Here is a 21,052-nt window from a genome sequence, read left to right on the forward strand (position 1 = left end):
TGTCGACGAAAAGCTGAGAAATGAGATATATGCTGTTGATTACGGTAAGCACCTAGCCTCCCAAGCTCGCTGACCAATGTGTAGGATGCCGACCTCCTCGTGCGGCACAGAAGGTGTTCGACGGAATGGCTAGCATCAGCAAAACCACCATCACTCTGTTCTGCCAATACCATGGTTTGATGTTCACGCGTTGCTGGTGGTTCAGGTAATATATTCTGTGTATATAGCTGCACCAATGAGGATTGTCATTATGCCTGGCCCGTCTAATGCATCTGAACGCACGCATCAAGGAGATCCAGACATCTCAGGCACCAAACCAAGTGTTGCATTTTAGTTGTTCTTCCAAATAAAGGGACTTGGAATCTAGATGTACTTAAAATGAAGGCCTTCGATTATAACTGTTCTTCAAAGAAATGACCTATGTAGCTGGGTTCTTTAGGTTTCAGATTAGTGTTTCATTGCGTCATGGATATTCATATTATTTTTTTGTTATATGCGATAAGTGATGCTTTTTCCAAACTATTCCTACGAAATTCCAGTGTAGATGTTGAGAACCCTTGGTGTGCTAACTGCAGTTTTTCTTTTTTGAGGAAACAACAAGTGTTCTGCCGATGCATTATAGAATAGGGGAAATTGTTTTAAAGATTATACAATGTATACTGGACTGGATATATATGTCAGTCAGGGAAGGCTTGGTAAAGGAAAAGTCAGTCTGGATTATGGTTGAGCATAATTTTTCCCTCTACGTCAATCCATGCCATTGCAGCTACGCCTAAACAGAGCATCTATATGATGGCATTTCTGGGAACATGTGCTTAATTAAGTGTTCAGATTTGGCTGCCAAAGTAGGCTCCTTTGATTACCAAACCTTTTTTCCTTTCTTCGATTTTGTTTTCGCGGCTTTGTTGACTGTACAACCTTACTTCTAAAGCTTGTTCATGTTATGAAGGTAGCTTCAGGAGTCCATGCAATTGCAAAAGTAACATGGCATGCAAGAGTTCATTGGATAGTGGATAGATTCAGTTAGACTGGAACTTAATCCACACATATAGTTGTCTGTAAGTCTCGATGTTGTTGCAGATACAACCCGTCATCCCTTGTGCATGACACAACTTTAATCCGGTCTGTTAGTTCGCTCCTTTTGATCATTAGTTATCAATGCTTGAAATTTGCTGAATGATTCCCAGTGTAACCAGTCTTCTTGTCCTAAAGAGGAGCTCAAGGGAGAAGAGTGAACAAGGAGGACCTAGAAGAGAATAGTAACAACTAACAAACCCCATTAATTATCATCATGAATCAGGTGCGAGATTCAGTTAACTCATGTTTCCTTAAGATTAACTTCCATAAAAATGAATTGTTCTGCTTTGGAGAAGCCGTTGAGGCATCGGCCGATTATGCTGACCCTTTTGATTGTGCACATGGACAATTCCCAATTAAATATTTGGGAATACCAATTCATTATCGGCGTCTCACCATTGCGGAGTGGAAGCATGTAGAGGAGTGGCTAGAGAAACGCTTGAGCAGCTGGAAAGGCAAGTTGCTCTCAGTTGGAGGACGATTGGTTTTAATAAACTCTGTTCTCACAAATATGGTTCTTTATACGCTTTCGTTCTTCCAACTCCCAAAAGGGGTCTCGCAAAGACTAGACTATTTTAGGTCCAGGTTCTTTTGGCAAGGAGATGGTGAAAAGAAAAAATATAGGCTGGCCAAATGGAGTGTGGTTTGTAGGCCGAAGACCAGGGCGGCCTCGGTATTCATGACCTGCAGGCCAAGAATGAGGCCCTACTTAGTAAATGGTTGTTCAAACTTCTTACCGAGGATGGTGTTTGGCAAACCATGTTGCGCAATAAGTATATAGGCCAAAAGGCAGTGTCTTAGGTATATTGGAAACCTGGAGACTCACACTTTTGGGCCGGCTTAATGGCGGCAAAGAAACATCTCTTTCGCTTTGGGTCTTTCGCGATAAAGGACGGGTCGGAGATTCGTTTTGGGAAGACATCTGGCTAGGCGATGCTAGTCTCCAAGAACAATACCCGGCCTTATACAACATTGCACGCGATAAGAATAATACTATTGCGCAAGTGCTCAGCTCATCCCCGCCAAATATTTCGTTCAGGCGATATTTGATTGGCACCCGACTTATGTCATGAAATAATCTATTGTCCCGTCTGGATTAGATTATCCTGACACAAGGTCGTGATGTGTTTCGCTGGAACCTTACTATATCGGGGTCTTTCACAGTAGACTCTATGTATCGTGCACTCACGCATTCTGAGGTACCGGTGAGTAATAACAAAAAAAATTGGAAAGCGAAGGTACCACTTAAAGTCGAAATATTCATGTGGTATCTCCGTAGGGGAGTTGTGCTAACAAAAGACAACCTCGCACGACGCAACTGCTCGGGAAGTAAGAAGTGTTGTTTTTGTACTCATGACGAGACAATTAAACACCATTTTTTTCACTGTAATTTTGCACGTTCTACGTGGTCAGCCATCCAAATAGCGTCAAATTTGTATCCGCCCACAAGTGTTGCCAATATTTTTGGTCATTGGCTGGACGGTATTTCAAATAAGTACAAAACGCTAATAAGGGTGGGAGCGTATGCCTTACTATGGTCGCTTTGGCTATGTAGAAATGATGTTGTTTTTAATGACAAAATTGTTTCTCCTTTGCAGGTTATTTTCCGTTGTACGCACTCGCTTCGTACGTGGTGTACGCTACAACGAGCGGAGTACAAACCGCTGTTCAAGGCGGTGTGTACGCTGTTGGAGCAGATGGTTACGGAGGTTTTTACCCAACATGGATGGCAGCATAATCTCCGGCTCGGTCCATCATCTCTTTCGACATAGCCATAGTGTTGGTCTAGGGACTCTACTGTTGCCGAATTGTCGGTCTTTTATCTTTCTGTTTATCAGACTATTGGTGTTTGGCTGTGTGCATCCTAATTATGCAGAGGCCGGGTGATACTCTTAATGCTTTGTATCACTTTGATGCTACATTTTGAGATAATAAAAGCGCCCTTTATCGAAAAAAACTCATGTTTCCTAATCAGTCTGTTTTCATAGTTGCCACTGGAGAAACTAGTAAGGCTTAGTTTGGCCACACAGTTTTCAAAAAATCAGTGGTAATTGAAAACCACAGTATTCTGATGTGTGGGGCAAGGAATACTGTAGTTTCTTAAAACCATGTTTTTTCTCAGTTTTACCAAAACTGCCCCTGTGTTTGCCAGGCGTAATTTTACGATAGTTTTGACATAGTTACGCTGGATGAAGCTGAAACTAACTCAGCTACACGGCAGGACTAATTAGCGCCTACCAATCCTCGCCTAAATGATAGGATCTGTAGCAGACTGACCTGTCTATCCCTGCCTCCTGAACATCACCTAATCTAGCAACTATTAACTGATCTATCAGCCAGCCTTAAATGGCTCGATTAGTTTAACCAGAAGGCACACGATTGATCAAGATAGTGTCGCAACTTATGTTCATTAAATCAACCGCATGCATCTGACCCTATCTGATGTAGACAGCAACCCCTGGGTCTCTTGGATGCTTTCTCCCTGTTCTGTTTAGAAAAAAAGAGGTCTGGACATCTTTTTCAGAAACAGCAAAAAGACCATAGTTTTTGGAATACTGCAGTTTACAAAACCTCTATTTTTGCTTCATCCAAACATCTCAAAGTATTTAATACCAACGTTTTTTCAGAAACCATGGTATTTCCAAAAAACCACAAAAACACTTTGCAAACAAACGCACCCTAAATTGTTGTTGATGTTACTATAATCTTGGAACTGCATAGTGCTAATTATTACTATGAAAGGTGTTTTTTTTGCCATCTGCCTAAGAAGAGAATGTCCACTTAGATAATGGAGGTAATGCTATTTTCTTTAGCAGGTTTTTGGTTGTTACCAAGGTTGTCTGTATCTTAATCAACATAGTCCTGTCCAAAAGGTGTTGTTTCTACGAAGAGCGGTGACAAATGGATTGCGCTTCTTTTTAGATAAAAGGGTATAATTAGTAAAGAGAAAATATCACAGTTATAGTCATATGTGACTCATGGTACGATTTATATGTTTATTTTTGCCATCTGCCTAAGAAGAGAATGTCCACTTAGATGTTAGTATGTTAGGATGCATCTCTGAACGTATCTGTTGTCTGTTGAGGAATGACCGAGGAGTCTGTGTCGGCAATGATCCAGAGCAAACAAAGCTTGCTTTAAGAAAATGGGTGGGATGTGCTCTCCATCCTTCTAGAAGTTTTCAAGAAGGAATAGTCAAATCTAAATGTTATCATGTGCCATAGTGTTGTTATAGCCAAATAAAGGTTCGTTTGAGAATTTTTGGATATATTCAAACGGCGCGGCAAAGCGCGCGTTCGCTTCTAGTATGATACGTGCCTGCACTTCGTTTACGTCCATCTGATTAGTAACCGACGGTTCCAATCCCTGACACGTGTCACCACCTCGTAGAACTGTCTACCTCCGCGTGACGCTGACGATTACAGCTCCGAATCTCCTCAAAAGAAGGAGAAAGGTTACAACTCTTCCTCATGGCCGTTCCAATTCAAACTCCTGATGCAATGCGATTGTGCCCTTTAAATCTCGAGCTACCTGCCGTGAACGAACTCACGCAAACCCGCAAATCGTTCTGCTCCATCGCCGCAGCGTTTGTTCCCACGAATCCACCGGCGCCGCGGCTCATGGTCATGGGGCGCCGCGGATCCGCAAGCGGGAGGCTCGTTCTCCTGCTCGCTCTTCTCGCCGTCTCTCTGGTCCCGTCGTGTGCGGCCGCTGAGGTAAAGACCAGCCCGACGGAGTGGAGCCTCCACCTCCCCCTGCCCAACGGCGTCACCGGCGCCGAGAGCCTGGCCTTCGACGCGCGCGGCCAGGGCCCCTACACCGGCGTCTCCGACGGCCGTGTCCTCAAGTGGGGCGGCAGCGCCGTCGGCTGGACGACCTTCGCCTTCCACGCGAACTACAGGAAGTTCCCCATGTGCACCGTGCCCGTGGCGCCGTCCGAGGAGACGGAGAGCCTGTGCGGGCGGCCGCTGGGGCTCGCGTTCCACCGCAAGTCCGGCGACCTCTACATCGCCGACGCGTACAAGGGGCTCATGAGGGTCGGCCCCGACGGCGGCGAGGCTGAGGTGCTGGCCACCGGTGCCGGTGGCGTCCCGTTCAACTTCGTCAACGGCATCGACATCGACCAGGCCACCGGCGATGTTTACTTCACCGACAGCAGCGTGACATATCCACGAAGGTACGTACATTATACACTGAGGACTAATCCAGATAGCTTCTGCAGGTAAAAAACCAAGATCGTAATAAAACTAAAATTAGAACTACTGATCCGTGCAGGTTTAATACGGAAATCATGATGAACGCGGACGCGACGGGGAGGCTGCTCAAGTACGACGCGCTGAAGCAGCAGGTCACCGTGCTCAAGGACGGCTTGCCGTACCCCAACGGCGTCGCGGTGAGCCACGACAGGACGTACGTCGTCGTCGCGCACACGGTGCCGTGCCAGGCACACAGGTACTATCTCCAGGGACCAAAGGCTGGCAACTACGAGCTGCTCGCCGACCTGCCGGGCTACCCAGACAACGTGCGGCGGGACGGGAAGGGCGGCTACTGGGTGGCGCTGAACCAGGAGAAGGGGCGCCCTGGCGCGACCACAGCCCCAGTGAAGCACTTGGTCGGTGTCCGGCTCGACGGCGGTGGCGTTGAGGTCGAGGAGCTGACGGCGGCCAAGGGCGTGACGCTCAGCGAGGTGACCGAGAGGAAAGGACAGCTGTGGCTCGGCTCCGTCGAGCTCGATTATATCGGCCTTGTTGCCTAGTTACCAATAATCCTATACGTACTAGTCTTTTTCTTATATAGATACATTACTAGTTTTTTATTAGAAGATTGTCATAATGTGGTCAGTCGTAGGTTAATTTGTTGGTGGACATAATTGAGCTCGTTTTTAACATAAATCCAGAAACAATATTAGACGATGGCATGTATATATCGTGTGGGAGTGTGCATGCACGTCGTAAAACTTAAATATACAGACCGAGTTCGTTCAAAAGTCCAGTTAAATAGCTGGATCGAAATTCTCTCAGTTCAATAGATCTATTTGGCGAACAAAGGCCGAACGCTTAGTCTTCCATCGAATGACAATAGAGGGATAAACCCGCAGAAGAAAAACCGCTCCAGCAAGGAATCAAATAGCCTAATAACCACCTTATCCTGTAGTTATGGTCAACTAGATGTAAACTAAGTTATCCTGATCCTTTTGACCACCAGTTAGTAAAATGCAGTTTATATGTAAGTTGCATGATTTTCAAATTTGGGCCAGTCTATTTTCTAACCGTTGATTCTTTTGTCAAGATTTGTGCTGTTCTTTTTTCCGCTTTGTGCTGTTTCATGGCTTCTGGGTTGAATTTTTTACTTACCCTTTTTTGAGGTCTATCAATTTTCTTATTGAGCTTGAAACCCGTTACCTGTTTTTTACCCATTTTTATGTGTTTTTGCCTTTGCCTTTTCTGTTTTTAGTTGTTTTTTTTCTTTAAGGTTATTTTTGGGATGTTGGATGAGTGTAAATGCATACACACAAATACTATATAATATGTGTGTTAATTATAATAGAGTGCACAAACTGCACTATTATATGTTTATCATTTGCATATATTGTAAACTGTGCGGTTTCGTTGCATAGTTTTGTGAAAGTTTTCAATTTTTATTTTATTTCTTCTTAAAGGGTAATACCAATGCCTAATCTTTCTTAGAAACTTCTTATTTGTGAACCCACTATTATATGCTTATTCTTAAAATTTTATAAAAACCATAATTTATGTGTAATTGTGTGACTATTTTGTCATTATTTATTTTATTTATTTGTATCTTCTTTCATCTTATAAAAGGGCAATGTCAATGCCACTAATTCATGCTTCCTGAAAAAAGTAATTTTTGCGTGTGTATGTATACACGCAAATACTATACATTATGTGTTTAATTATACTATAGTGCGGAAATTGCATTGCATATTACAAAAAGTACAATCAGTGCAAAAGTTGTGTGCTGGTTATATTAGAGTGTGAACATTGCAGTATTAAATGCTTATTCTTTGCATATTACAAAAAGTGCAATTTGAGTGCAAAGTTGTGTGCAAGTTATTTAAAGTTTTTAGAGAACAAAGAAAACAAATAACCAGAATAAGTATGTGGTTTGTTTCTGGTCAATTTTTGTTCTTTGGTGAGGTTTAGGCTTTAGGTTTAAGGATTCAATTTTAATATAATTACAATCAAATTCTCAATTCTATACCCTAACTCATTTTATCATATTATTATGGGTTTTGTCAAAGTTATAAAAGTGCATATGCTTCTTGTCGATTTTGTAAGAGAGAAAATGATGAATAGTTATCTTTCTCTTCAAGATGAGGATATCGCCCGGTCTTTGCATTGAGTGATGCACACAATCATCTTCATTGAAAAATTTCAATTCTCACATAAAGAGAAACATTTCAAACGCAAGGATTAGAACAATAAAAAAACATGACATGCGACACTCATGCCTCACAAATTCTATTACTAAACCATCATTTTTATTGGTTAAACAAACAGTGTGTTATATGGTTGCACTCAATGACCAGAGACTTTCCGCCTCCACATGCTGAAGTGAATACCACATATGGATCTAATGCATAGCTATGTGGATAACCCTGTAAAAGGTTGAAAATTTTAAATTTTCTTAAAAATCAAACCACGACGATAGTTCCAAATACAAAACATAAAACATATATATAGCGCCACCCGGCTTTGAGCCTTAGGTGGACATATGTAGCTTCGTCCATGTGTAGCGGATCTAGTAGTAAATGGACATGGTTGGATGGTATAGTGCCTTTGTGGCCTTCGGACTATGGTGTAATAATTTGTTGCTTAAAGATGATAGTAAAGGAACAAATACTCTTTTGGATTACATTCTATCCAAAATAAGTAATTCCAAACTGATACTTATGCAGATACTTCAAAAGTATATACTTCAAAAGTATCTATTCTAAACTGAGAGTATAAACTATCCAAAGGATATGCTTTTTATTCATGCACAGACATGCATTGGTGAATTGAGAGTGTTCTTAACTACAATTACTATTCAAGTTGATCAATCTAGTGATCACTAATTCATGATTTAAGCAACAATACAACTAATTCTAGGAAGAAGGCAGAGTAGTTCTTGCGATTCTTGCATGTGTGGTTAACACTGTCCTGCATGTGGGAAAAAATAGGATAATTGAAAAGGTTAACCTGTATAGTCAGCCTACCTGTGAGTAACGAAACATGAGACAATGGGACTGAAGGACTAATAGGATGTCTCGAAGAATTTTCAGCTCTATCCATCTTTGCAAATCATACAAACGGAAATTGCCTTAAAGGAAGCAGGGATTGTTGATTTAGTTTATAGCTAATCATTTTAAAAGAAAAAATTTGCATGGAAGAATCCACAGGAGCAAATTATCATGTTGTCTACTTCAAACAGGAGTTGCATGCTTATCCAATGTAACTACTTAAATTCAGAGATGGGAGTTTCAAGTGAACAACAAAATTAACACAATAAAAGATGCATGTGCTCATTCTGTGTAAATAAGAAAATCAAAAGATGAGTGCGAATAGAAACATACCTAATTAGAAACAACGAAGTAGTGGTGATCCCTTGCTGACAAAACTTCGAGCACCTTTCGAGTTAGAGCGTAATATGAAAAATTCAAAACCATACACTCAGGGATAAGAGGAAGCATGGAAGGATGAAAACTAAAATGGACAACTATTCCATAGTGCATGCTGGTGGTAGAGACACCAACTCGAGCATGCGGCTGCGTCTGACGATGATTGCATTATATACATGTTTCTAACTACGAATTGGCAGCCAGGGGCAATGTACAGGCACCCCAGGTTTGGTGTCTTATCGTTCTCCTAGCTCAATTAAAAGAGATGAATGGACCTGAAGCCGAAACGATGGACCTCCAGAGCAATTTCAACAAAGGGATTTAATAGTGGTGGAGAATCATTTCAGATCAAGTTGAGAGGGAGATGAAAGGAAAAGATCTGAACCTGTTATTAATAACTACCATTGCTATTTACTTCGAACCCTATATGCGTTTGTGTTTCTTAAAAGCCATAATGTAAAGCTAAGTGGGGGAGATGAGAAACTGGTGTAGGACGCACTAAGGGAGAAATGGGGTTCGGAAGGGCTGAAGTGGGGTTCTTTTTGGCTCGATCAGCCTGTATGCTACGACTGGAAGAAAATGCAGGTGAGGATGATTTCAATCGGTTGTTTACACTTAATGTGACCCTTTTTTAAGGAAGAAATACTGAAAACAGAACAAATACTGAAGAACAGAGTGTACATAACCTATCAATGTACCCGGAAGCTAGCTGTCCTTTGATGCAAACCTACCACGGACACAAATGAGCGGGACTTCATGAGCTCAACTTGCCAAAAAAAGGCTACCATCAGCATCTCCAGAGTCCAGACACAGATACACCCATCTGCCTGTTGACCAAACAAAAAAACCAGTCAATCATCAAGGAACAAATGAACCCACCAATAATTTGTGCTTCGTGATTGGACTCTCTGTGGCACCTAAGAACGACGATGTACCAGCCACTCGTGGTGCCCCTGGACAAAGTTGTGGTTGAGGTCGATGTACTTGTCAGAGACTTGTTGTAGGGTGAGGCCGGGATGGAGGCCGCCGTCGACGGAGCCCCTGACGACGGGTAGGAGGTGACCTGGACCGGCTGACGTGTCGGAGGCAGTGAAAAACATAGGACATGCAGATTGTGCCGAAGGAGCGCCTCATGCGGGGATGGATCTGACGCCAGCTCGACGACAGACACATCACACCAACAAGGGGGAATCCTCATAAGCGGCAGAGGTGGCCTGGACCAGCGCTTGTGCCGGAGGCAGTGATCGGAGCAGGATAGCCCCATTGTGCCAGAGGATCACCTCACGCAGAGATGGATGCCCGCCTCCGTGGGCCACCATAGAAAAGGGGAAAATCTGCAGGGAGAAGTGTTGGATGTGTTTACTTTGCGAGGCACTGAATTAGGAAGAGAGACGCTTGTGAGTTACGCCCAGGTTGTGGTGGTGAGCAAGTAACTGATGCTTAACGGCAGGGGCATTGTAGTGGTTGGTCCCATATGTAAGTCAATCAAAAAATGCTTATCTGACAGCTGTGCTAAGGTGGATAGGCTGCATGCCAAAAGAAATAACATAGTGGTGATGAACTATTTACATACTATTATGGGTTTTGTCAAGTTATAAAAGTGCATATGCTTCTTATCGATTTTGTAAGAGAGAAGCTGAATAATAATAGTTATCTTTCTCTTCAAGATGAGGATATCGCCCAGTCTCTGCATTGAATGATGCACACGGTCATCTTCATTGAAAAATTTCAATTCTCACATAGAGACAAACATTTCAAACACAAGAAGTAGGACAATAAAAAAAGGTTACATGCGGCACTCATGCCTCACAAATTCTATTGCTGAACCAACATTTTTATTGGTTGAACAAACAATGTGTTATATGGTTGCACTCGATAACCAGAGACTGTGCCGTCTCCAAATGCTGAAGTTAATACCACATATGGATCCAATGCATGGCTATGTGGACAACCCTGTAAAAGGTTGGAAATACATTTTTCTTTAAAATTAGACCATTACAACACTTCAAGTAAAATATAAAACATATATATAGCGTCGCCCGTCTTTGAGCCTTAGATGGCACATTTACACCCGCCAGCCAGTTTCCAAACAAGATTGCTTAACGGGTCTGCTACCTGATCAGTTTCCAAACATATTAGGTATAATTGTCGCCGGTGAAAGATTTAGAAACAACGTACATCGTCTGCCACCGAAGGCATGCGGGGAATAAGGATTGTATCATTTCATGTTAAATATATAGGGTGGGTCTATTATGATCACACCCCTTAAGAGTCTTATTCTAATAACACCAGCCTTATTCTGCACATCCCCCACCAGATCGCCGCCGCCCCTCCCCTCCCGACCTTCTACCGCGGCAGCGGCCTGGGAGCGCCGCCGCCCCTCCCCTCCTGGCCTTCTACCGCGGCAGCGGCCTGGGAGCGCCGCCGCCCCTCCCCTCCCGGCCTTCTTCCGCGGCAGCGGCCTGGAAGCGCCGTCGCCCCTCCCCTGCCAGCCTTCTTCCACGACGGCGGCCTGGCAGCAATGCCGCCTCTCCCCTCCCCGCTTTCACCCACGGCAGCAGCCTGGGAGTGCCACCGCCCCTCCCCTCCCGGTCTTCTTCTGCAGCAGCGGCCGGCAGCGACGCCGCCCCTCCCCTCAAGGCCTTCTTCCGCGGCAGCGGCCAAGCAGCGCCGCCGCCCATCGCCGCTCGACCTTCTTCCGCAACAGCAATCGAGCAACGCCTCCCCCACCAGCATATCGGCCTTCTTCCACGGCAGCAGGTCGGTAGCGCCGCTATCGAACCCCTCCGGGCCTGCAATTAGCTGTACTTCATCAGATGTGGATTGGTGTTGCCTCGACATCAAACCAATTCGAGCAAGGAGGACTGTGCGCAAGATTCCTTCATCCACGGCAGCTTCTTGGATTAAGTCTGCAACGACCTTCAGAGCAAATCCTCCGTCTCCGTTCACCTTGAGCAACGTCCAGACCGCTCATGAACTTCTGAAGGGCAAGTGGACTGCACAGCGAACGCGAAAGTTGTGCAGACGGACGAGAAGAGAACTTCCTCCTGCAAACGCAAGAAATCACTGCAACACGAGGTAAGCAGTACACTTCCTCAACCATATCAGTTTAGTTATTCCAGACAAAGCAGTACACGCAGTCCAGTACGCCTACAAAAACGATGCAGTGCGGTTGCTTCGGTTCATTGTGGGGGAAAATGCAGTGAACTTGCTCGGTTATGCAGTACGCTTGTGTAGGTTCATTACAGACAACGATGCAGTGCGGTTACTTCAGTTCACATTGCAGGGTGATGTAGTCAGCATGCATTAGTTTCGCAATACCATTTGTAACACATTGCAGTTCGCATGATTCAGTTCATTTTGCCTGACAATGCAGCTCGCCCATTTTGTGTGCAGGAAATGACGTTCAGCAGATACAAAATGCCGCGCATAATTGACAACCCAGGCAACAACAACTTTCAGAAGAGTAAAGCTTCTTCTGAAAGAGATACTGGCTGGGTTACCCGTGAGATTCCTCGAGGATTCTTCACGACAACAAACAGGGTGCACTACTCTCCGGAAGAGGATTTTTTCTAGGGAGAAGAGGTAGTCGAGGATGACGACGATGTCACCTTCATCTGGGAGGGCACTCACCGACAAGAGGATGAAGATGACGACAATGAAGATGACTCAATAACAGTTCTCAACCCAGAGTATAAGCACGAGTTCACTACGTTTGGACAGCATGTCCGAACAGACAATGATGATGCAGTTGAACACGATGTTGCAGCAGATGATGATGATGTGCCACCGCTCCAAAATTTTCAAACCAATCCACTGAGACATCGTCACAACACTGGATTACCACCACGTCCACCTGCTGCACCCCAAAATAGAGCTCAGCGTCCACTTGCTGCACCAAAAAACAGAGCTCCAAGCAGAGCTGCTGCATCAACTTCGACAAAGCGACCACCAACGGTGCCTCGGTCAAAAGTCAACAGCAGGTACAAATCCTCCTCACTATTGCCGCCGCGAGATCCTCAACTACACAGATCTGTTATAACCCCGCCATGTCCAATACAACCCTGCGAGCTGCAAACACCATGGGGTGAACGACTCTACACACATGTAACTTTATGTTCTGAAAATAATAATAATAGTTGCAGTCCATTCAGATAACATTGCAGTGCACACTGATATTTCTTGTGAGGTTTGACCTAGCATCTAATACATTGGATTCTTCTGAAAACTTAGGAACACTTCAATGCTTTTTTAAACTCGTATGCACTCCTTGTATTTAAAAAACAGAACAGAACAAATTATCTCATAGAGCATTGCGCTTAATGCAGGATAAAAACATGCCGCTGAACCTCATACCTGCCGCTGGAATGAAGTTCAGCACATATAACAAGGCATGGGACTTTTACAACAATTATGCAAAATGTGCAGGGTTTGGCATACGCCAGAGGGCACAACACAAGACAAATACCTACATTGTCTGCTCAAGAGAAGGGACGCACAAGCAGACTGTGTCAGATTATCAAAGGAAACATCAGAAGACATCAAAAAGGATTGACTGCAAGGCAAAGATTAGAGTCAAAAAGAGGAAGGACGACAAATTGGTGATAGAAATGGTTGAACTCAACCACAATCACAAGATGTTGGAAAGCCCCGGGATGCTTTTGCACAAGAGATCGCACAAAAAAGACGATCCTTTGATAGACCAGTTAGTGAAATACATGCAACTAGACAACCACACACATGCTCAGATGATGTCAACGCTGTCGCGTATGTCCGGTGGTCTGTAGTACATGGGACATACTAGCCGCGACTGGGTAAACAAGTAAGCACATCACAGAACATATCGCTTGAGCATCCTGTCGGTAATTATTTCCTGTTTGATGAGATGAGTTTGCATTGCGTTTGAAAATGCAGGAAACAAAAGTTTGCCAGAGAAGTCCCAAGATGATGTCAAGAAACTTCTGGATTTGTTCGAGAAGATGCAGAAGATAAACCCAGAGTTCTTCTATGATTATGGTGTTGATGCAGATAACCGTGTAAGAAACGTCTTTTGGGCCAACGCAAGTTGCAAAGGATCGTATGAAGATTTTGGAGACTGTGTTACATTTGACACGACGTATAAAACTAACAAATTCCACATGCCGCTGGGAGTCTTCGTGGGAGTGAACCATCATCTACAGAGCACCATATTTGCTGTTGCCCTCATGCGAGATGAGACAATACCATCGTTCGAGTGGGTTTTCAAAACATTTCTGAGGTGTATGAACAACAAGCCGCCAATCTGCATCCTCACAGGTACAAAAAAACCCCTGCATACTTACGTTTGTTTGGTGCACTCATATTTCTTCCACCTATCTTACACACACACTAACAACTTAATAAAAAACACTATTTGTGCCTTCTTAGACCAGTGTTCTTTGATGAAGGCAGCATTAAAAACTATCCTCCCACATACTCTGCATAAGTTGTGTCGGTGGCATATCATGAAGAAGTACAAAGACCACCTCGCCTTGCTGTATAAGGCGCACGAGAAACTCAAGGATGATCTCAATGCGGTGCTCAACCACCCACTAATGCCGTCAGAATTTGAACGAGCATGGAAGGACCTCATTCAGAGATACAACTTGCAAGACGACGAAGTGATGAATTCGCTGTGGGAAGACAGGCACGAGTGGATCTCGGCTTACTATAAGGAAGTTTTCTGTGCTCGGATGACTTCCACGCAGAGAAGCGAGAGCATGAACCACACATACTGAAGCAAAACTTTGTCAAAGAGAAGCATGATCTCCATCTGTTTGCTCAGCAGGTGGACAAGTGCATTCAGACCAGGAAGGCCGTCGAGCACGCAGAGACAGTAGCAAATGAGGTAAACAAAAAAGGTCCATCAAAAACTGCTAAAAACTATAACTACAGAAACAAACAATTTTTTCATTTATCTGGTTCGTAACAGTGCATTTCTGATCATGCAGTTAGAAGTAAAGACAACAACCCAGTTTGGGTTCGAAGTTCAGCCATCAAAAGTGTATACAAGGGCAGTGTTTGCAGATTTCAAAGAAACACTCTACCGTAGCACTGCATTCAGAGCAGAACGGTGCCCTGAGAACCCGACAAAGTATCTCGTACACCACTACAACAGATCGGATGCATTTGACTGGGCTATGCATAATTTCCAAGTGGTCGCCGATGAACAGAAAGGTGTCTATGAATGTGAATGCAAACTCTAGACACACACAGGTGAGACTCCTATCAAAGAAGTTCACTTCTTTAAAATGAACAAATAACAAAAAAAAATGTGTTTATTAATTTCATGCAGTTCACTTACAAAACAAAGAAATCATGTGTTGTCTGCAGGGCTCTTTTGCGTCCATGTGTTATGCACGCTTTCTCATTTGAGAGTACTCAAGATTCCTGAGGTGTACATCATGAAAAGATACACCCGTAACGCAAGATCAAATGCGACGTTTGACAGAAGAGACTATGAACAAAACAGCACCAGATGGAACATCGCTTTTTTGCCGTAGAAAATTGCTGACAGAAACAGCAATGGACCTTGCAAACAGAGCGACAAGGTCCGACGCTGGGTGCCACAGAGCGTTGTCTGGTATGAGGGCACTGATCGAGGAAGTAGATGTGCTCAACGAAGAAGAAGAAGAAGCAGCAAAACTAAAGAGAGCAGAGAAATCCCAGCATGACAATAATGCCGAGCAAGTAGAAAATACCGAACACAGCGGAACTGGTGCTATCAAAAAAGAAACAATTCTTCCACCTCTTGTTTCAAACACAAGAGGAAGGAAGAAAGGGGGCGACACAACCCAGAAAAAGGTTGCATGCAAGGAGAAAAATGATGACGAAAACAGTAAGCCACAGCCTGAGCTAGACAGTGATGGTCACCCACTGGGAATAAGAAGGTGCAAGACCTGTAATGAAATCAGAGGCCACAATTCCAGGACATGTACAAAAAGACATGAACAAGAAAAACAAGGACATGGCGATGCACAACCAAATAGAAATTCCACTCACAACACTAAGAAATGGACAAAACCGAGACGTTGTAGCATCTGCAAAAAGAGGAAGAGACACAATTCAAGAACCTGCCCCAAAAGAACAAGATCAGAAAATGAGGAAGACGAGGAAGATGAAATCAAAGAAGAAGATGGCAACACAACTGAAGAAGAAATGGCTTATGAAGAAGCAGATGAAGAAGAGGAGGAAGAAGAGAGTGAAGACGACGAAGAACATGAAGAAACTGAAGAAGCAGTGGCTTATGAAGAAACATATGATGAAGATGAGGAAGAGCAAGAAGAGGAGGAAGAAGAGAGTGAAGAGGACGAAGGACATGAAGAAACAATGCCAACAAGACCACCACAAGGGAATGCTGCTGTACAGAAACAACCGAGAACAGCACCACTTTCAAAAAACAAGGTAGGAGCACGAAAGGATGCAGTTCACATCACTCAAAAACAAAAGCAGCCATCAACCAGCACGCGGGGAGCAAAGAAGGATGCAGTTCACAGCACTGGAAAACAAAAGCAGCCATCAACCAGCACGCGGGGAGCAAAGAAGGATGCAGTTCACATCACTGGAAAACGAAAGCGGCCATCAACAAGCACGCGGGGAGCAACGAAGGATGCAGTTCACAACACTCAAAAACAAAAGCTACCATCAACCAGCACGCGAGGGACTACAAACACAACAGTGCAGAGACAAGAGCCAGCAACACCGCCACGGAAAACAAAAGAAAGTGTGACATTAGACACGCTCCAGTCACCGCGGAGAAGCAGCAGGTTAACGACCAAATAGATGAACTTCAATAAATTAATCATATGCATAGCAGTTTGCTTATCTGTATGACTTATGTATCAGTTTAAATTTCGTGTAAACACAAATTTCCCACTGACTATGAGTTATTCAACTAAACCATCTAAAGACAAATCGTGTATATAGTATACCATATATATAGCAGTCTAGAGTAAAAAATTGACACATATTAATCTAAAAACGATGTAAAAAATGCAGTTAGCTCACTGGCAGCATGAAGTTCGGAATAATAATTGAAGCGGTTCAGATCACAAAAGTGCTTATTACAAAACACATCAAAAAGATGAAGCGTTCGACACGCAAAAGTACTTATGAAAAATCTACCTCATAACCTAACCAATCACGTCAAACGTGATTCTAACCGTACGATCCTCGAGTTCAAGGAAGTTGAGGACAACAACTTGCTCAGACTTCAGGCCACTATCAATGACAAATTCCTTCCACCCTTTCTGCAGACACAGCCGCCCGTCAATGCCTACACGGTACTTGGCTGGTTTAAGGTGTCCATTCCCAAGAACAACTTGGAGAATTCCCTTCTTCTTGAGCCGGAGATACCTAACAGCTCGTTGGGGAATTTTCTGCAAAAAAGCAGTACAGATTAAACGCAATCTAATGTGCAGTGCGGAACTTGCAAACAAGAAGTACGCTTGCAACTATTACGAAGTTCTTGAGACTACCTGCATGTAGTACGAAACCTACAAGCGGGGAAAATTGTGGAAACTATTACTTCTCATCTAGTAACTAAGCAGTTCACATATTGTAACCATGCAAAATTAAACACGAGCTCCATGCACACAAGCAAAGAAATAAAAACAAGATATAAGTACAAAGTGCAGTACACTTCAATAAAACAGAATAAGTACATTCCTAAAAAACTAGAAGTTCAGACTAGTATGGAATTATACAAAAAAAAGAAAACACAAAGAAAAAATCAGATCAAGCGAAAATTACCATCTTGTAGTGAGTCTCAACATCTGTTGGCGTAAGCTGATGGACAAAAGGACTTGTGCGGCCAAGGCCACGGCGAAGCAGGGCGGAATAGAACGCAGAAACGTTGATGTGGCCCATATCCAATCCTTTTGTGAATACTGTGCCATATGCAAGCTGCTCAGCTCGCCCAGCTCGGCACAATACCTTCCCCCCACGACGAGCACGACGGGCCTGCGAGCAAGCTGAGCAATCGCAGTGCGTCGGCACACCACAACCATGCCCGCAGCAGGAGAGATTCGCGCAGGGGCCTGGAGCCATCGCAACAAAAACCTAGAAAAGGTAAAAAATAAAGAGAGGCTAGAGAAAGGAGAGGAGTTGCGGCTAGAGGAGAAATGAACTGCAAAGGAAGGGTAGAAGTTGGCCTACATTTATAGGAGAGGAATGCAAAAAGGTCAAAACTGAAAATTAAAGAGGAGTTAATGAAAATTACGTTACCAAGAAGGAAGGACAATCAATAAAGGTTTATGTTACCAAAATAAAAAAGTCTTACCAGGAAGTTCTACAAAGACTTTGACTGCACAAATTCCCACGAACTAACCGCAGATCATTAAATAATAATTCTCTGAAAAATTATAATCCACAGACCATTTTATGTGTGCAGTTCTGCAAAGCCTTACCAAGAAGTTCACTATATGTGTGCATGAAGTGCAGTACATGCTCAAAATGAAGCACAAAGAAAAGCACTTTCGCGCAGTGCACAAAAGCAGAATTAGTGTACCTGATGTAGTCCTTATCTGTAAGCCATGCAGTCCGCAGCGTTGGCATAACCAGTCACAACTTTAGCACAAAGAAGCATGCACACAATGAAAAATGAATACACCTGAAGCACAGGACCATGACGAATGCAGTGCATAGAGGCAACAAAGCAGTGCACACCCCTACCAATGCAGTGCACAAAAATGTAGCGCAAAACATATGTAGTACGGAATATGTGCACATGCAGTCCAGAACACTGATCAATGCAGTGCACGGATGATTTGCTAAGCAGTGCACGCCCCCATTGAAAAAAATACTTAAGATAGAAAATACAAAGAAAAAATATTGACCACCACAGGTGCATCCGACCCCAGCTAGTCTCGTAGTAGGTCTGCGCCCACCGTAGGCGAGCCGTTCTGATCCACAATGCATGGGGGCGGGCGCACATGGGCCCACAGGTCAGAGAGCATAGAGCATCGAGCGCCGGGTATAAGCGCCCAAATAAGTAACCAGAGGAGTTCAACACGGCCGCCTCGCCAGCGCTTATAAACAGGTCGGGCGTGCCTTCCGCGGGCGAGGTGGGACTAAACATTAGGCCGCACACAACGCACCGGGAACCAGCCGTGCTCACAGGCCGACTTGGGGCCAATGCGTCTTCACTCCACGAACACAGGTCCAACAAGGCCCACTAAGAAAAAACAATAACTTCAAAAAAATGGGGGGCCCCCAACCCCCCTTACCCCTCCCGTACAGGGACTGCAGTAAGTACAGGCAAAAAAATTGATGCAATACACAGCACTAGAAAGATGCAGTGCATTTAGCTACACGAAGCAGTACGGTTTAGCAAATCCAGTTCCGGATTACCTACATGAATAAATACACGGTATAGAACATAGCGAAAAACTCGTAAAATTGCGGAATACATTGTACTTTATTCAGGGGCTCCAGCAAGGACACACAAAAAATACTGTGAAGTAAGCACCTGTACACAACATGCAGTTCTCCGTTGCACATGATGCAGTGCGGAACTCTAACCAATGCAGTTTCGTTATCACGCAGGATACATATAAACGTCACAAAATGCCCGTTCGCACAGAAAGTAGTGGTTAAAAAAATCTAGTGATAAAAAAACCACGTTAAAAAACACCACGTTCGCATACAACCCCCCAATCAGAGCGGTTCCATCGCCACAAGCCCACAATCATAGACGCAACACCAACCCACGATCTGCACAAAACCGCATCGTCAGCGAGATCGTGCAGTTCATCCAATGCGGCCATCCCACCCCGCGCCCTCCCCTTAAATTCAGACCCCTGCCATAGGCCTTCTCATCCACAACAACACAAGTATCCATTGCGCTGCCACCAAATCGCTCCATCACATCCATCTCCATGCAAAACACCAAGCCCCTACTACCGGCCATGGCGTTCGCCGACGAGTACAAGGACGTGGAGGCCCACGGCAACACCAAGTTGCACGTCATCCACACCAACGACAAGAAGCAGGTGGTGATCACCCTCGCGCAGTACGAGCGCCACCTCAGCCTCCAGCGCCACAAGATCGTCGGCATTGATCTCGAGTACAACAACGAGCCTGAAGCTACGCAGAAACCCGCCCTCTGCCAACTCTCCATCGGCAAGAAACACCCGGTGCTGCTCTTCCAATTGAGCGCCGCTGAAAGGTGCACCGTCTTCGACAACTTCCTCGCCGACCCCAGGTACACCTTTGCAGGCTTCTCCATTGACGGCGACAAAAAAGGCTAGAGTGCGTCAATCTGGAGGTCGCCAACTTCGTCGACATCCAGAAGGAGTGGAGGGTGCCCGAGGCAACCAAGGAGTTGGACTCCCTTGGAGACGTCTCCGGCATGCTCATCGATGACTACTACAACAACATGAAGAAGAAGATCACCGACGACGAGCACAAGCGCTGGGCCACCCTGCCTCTGTCCTTGAGGCACATCGAGTACGCGGCAAAGGACGCCTACGCAGCGTACGAGATATGGAACCGCATCACCCTCACCCAGGACGGGCTTCGCCATGCAAAGCTGGAGAAGGAGGAGCCCCCCAAGAAGCGCGCCAGGAGCAGCTGGGGATGGGGAGACGCTGACTGGTGAAGACGAAGATGGTGCCGGCCATAGAGCAACCAATGCCAGCGTCGTTTTAGAATTATCATCAAATTTGCTTTATGTTGTTTGCTTATGTATCGTTAGTTTGCTTGTGATCATTTGCTTTTGCTGAACTTAGTTTGCTTGCCATGCAGAATCACTTGTAATGATGTGAACTTTGATTATGTTAGATTGCTTTATGTTGAAATTAGTTTGCTCATGATGAACTTGTCGTACAGAATGCCTGTGATAATTTATTTTCTGTTGTTTGCTTATGAATCATTAGATTCAAGCAGTGTGCAAAACGAAAATAAGATGCAGTGTGCAAATAGAACGCATGCAGTGCAAGTTGTGTACCAATGCAGTACATACTCTGTCGAATTAAGTTTACACATTCGCAACGAAGCAGTGAACGCCCCTAAATTTGATAAAAAAGAATACATAAGAGCAAAAACACAAAAAGAAAAAAATGCGACCTGTATATGTAATGCGGAAATATATGAACGTGAAGTACACAAACATAATCAATGCTGTACGGGTTATGTTCACTAAGCAGTGCACTCCCCTACATTGGAAAAAAGATTACATAAGAGCAAAAACATGAAAACAAAAAAATGAGAACTGTACATGTACTACGGAATGCGTGCGCATGCAGTACAAAACTCTGATCAGTGCAGTGCACAGATGGTTTACAAAGCAGTGCACGCCCCTACCTTGAAAAAAATATAGTGCGAAAATATATGAAC

General features: G+C 44.3%; 2 protein-coding genes across 2 annotated transcripts; both read left to right on the forward strand.

Moving 5' to 3' along the window:
• Positions 1–4,703: 4,703 nt before the first annotated feature.
• On the forward strand, positions 4,704–5,833 carry LOC109752579 (protein STRICTOSIDINE SYNTHASE-LIKE 10-like). Its single transcript, XM_020311481.1, has 2 exons — positions 4,704–5,254; positions 5,353–5,833. The coding sequence occupies exons 1-2, from the start codon at positions 4,704–4,706 to the stop codon at positions 5,831–5,833; spliced, it is 1,032 nt and encodes a 343-aa protein (XP_020167070.1).
• Positions 5,834–19,623: 13,790 nt separating this feature from the next.
• Positions 19,624–20,315, forward strand: LOC141040697 (uncharacterized). Its single transcript, XM_073506815.1, has 2 exons — positions 19,624–19,919; positions 19,961–20,315. The coding sequence occupies exons 1-2, from the start codon at positions 19,624–19,626 to the stop codon at positions 20,313–20,315; spliced, it is 651 nt and encodes a 216-aa protein (XP_073362916.1).
• The last annotated feature ends 737 nt before the right edge of the window (positions 20,316–21,052 follow it).

Source organism: Aegilops tauschii, chromosome 2, assembly GCF_002575655.3.
Source record: "Aegilops tauschii subsp. strangulata cultivar AL8/78 chromosome 2, Aet v6.0, whole genome shotgun sequence".
NCBI classification, from domain to species: domain Eukaryota; kingdom Viridiplantae; phylum Streptophyta; class Magnoliopsida; order Poales; family Poaceae; genus Aegilops; species Aegilops tauschii.

Excerpts from the sequence above, each read along its gene's own strand:
- LOC109752579 (XM_020311481.1), top strand. The coding sequence starts at position 4,704 with ATGGGGCGCCGCGGATCCGCAAGCGGGAGGCTCGTTCTCCTGCTCGCT. Across the intron at positions 5,255-5,352 it reads AGCGTGACATATCCACGAAG|GTTTAATACGGAAATCATGA; the intron begins GTACGTACATTA and ends TGATCCGTGCAG.
- LOC141040697 (XM_073506815.1), top strand. The coding sequence starts at position 19,624 with ATGGCGTTCGCCGACGAGTACAAGGACGTGGAGGCCCACGGCAACACC. Across the intron at positions 19,920-19,960 it reads AACTTCCTCGCCGACCCCAG|GCTAGAGTGCGTCAATCTGG; the intron begins GTACACCTTTGC and ends GCGACAAAAAAG.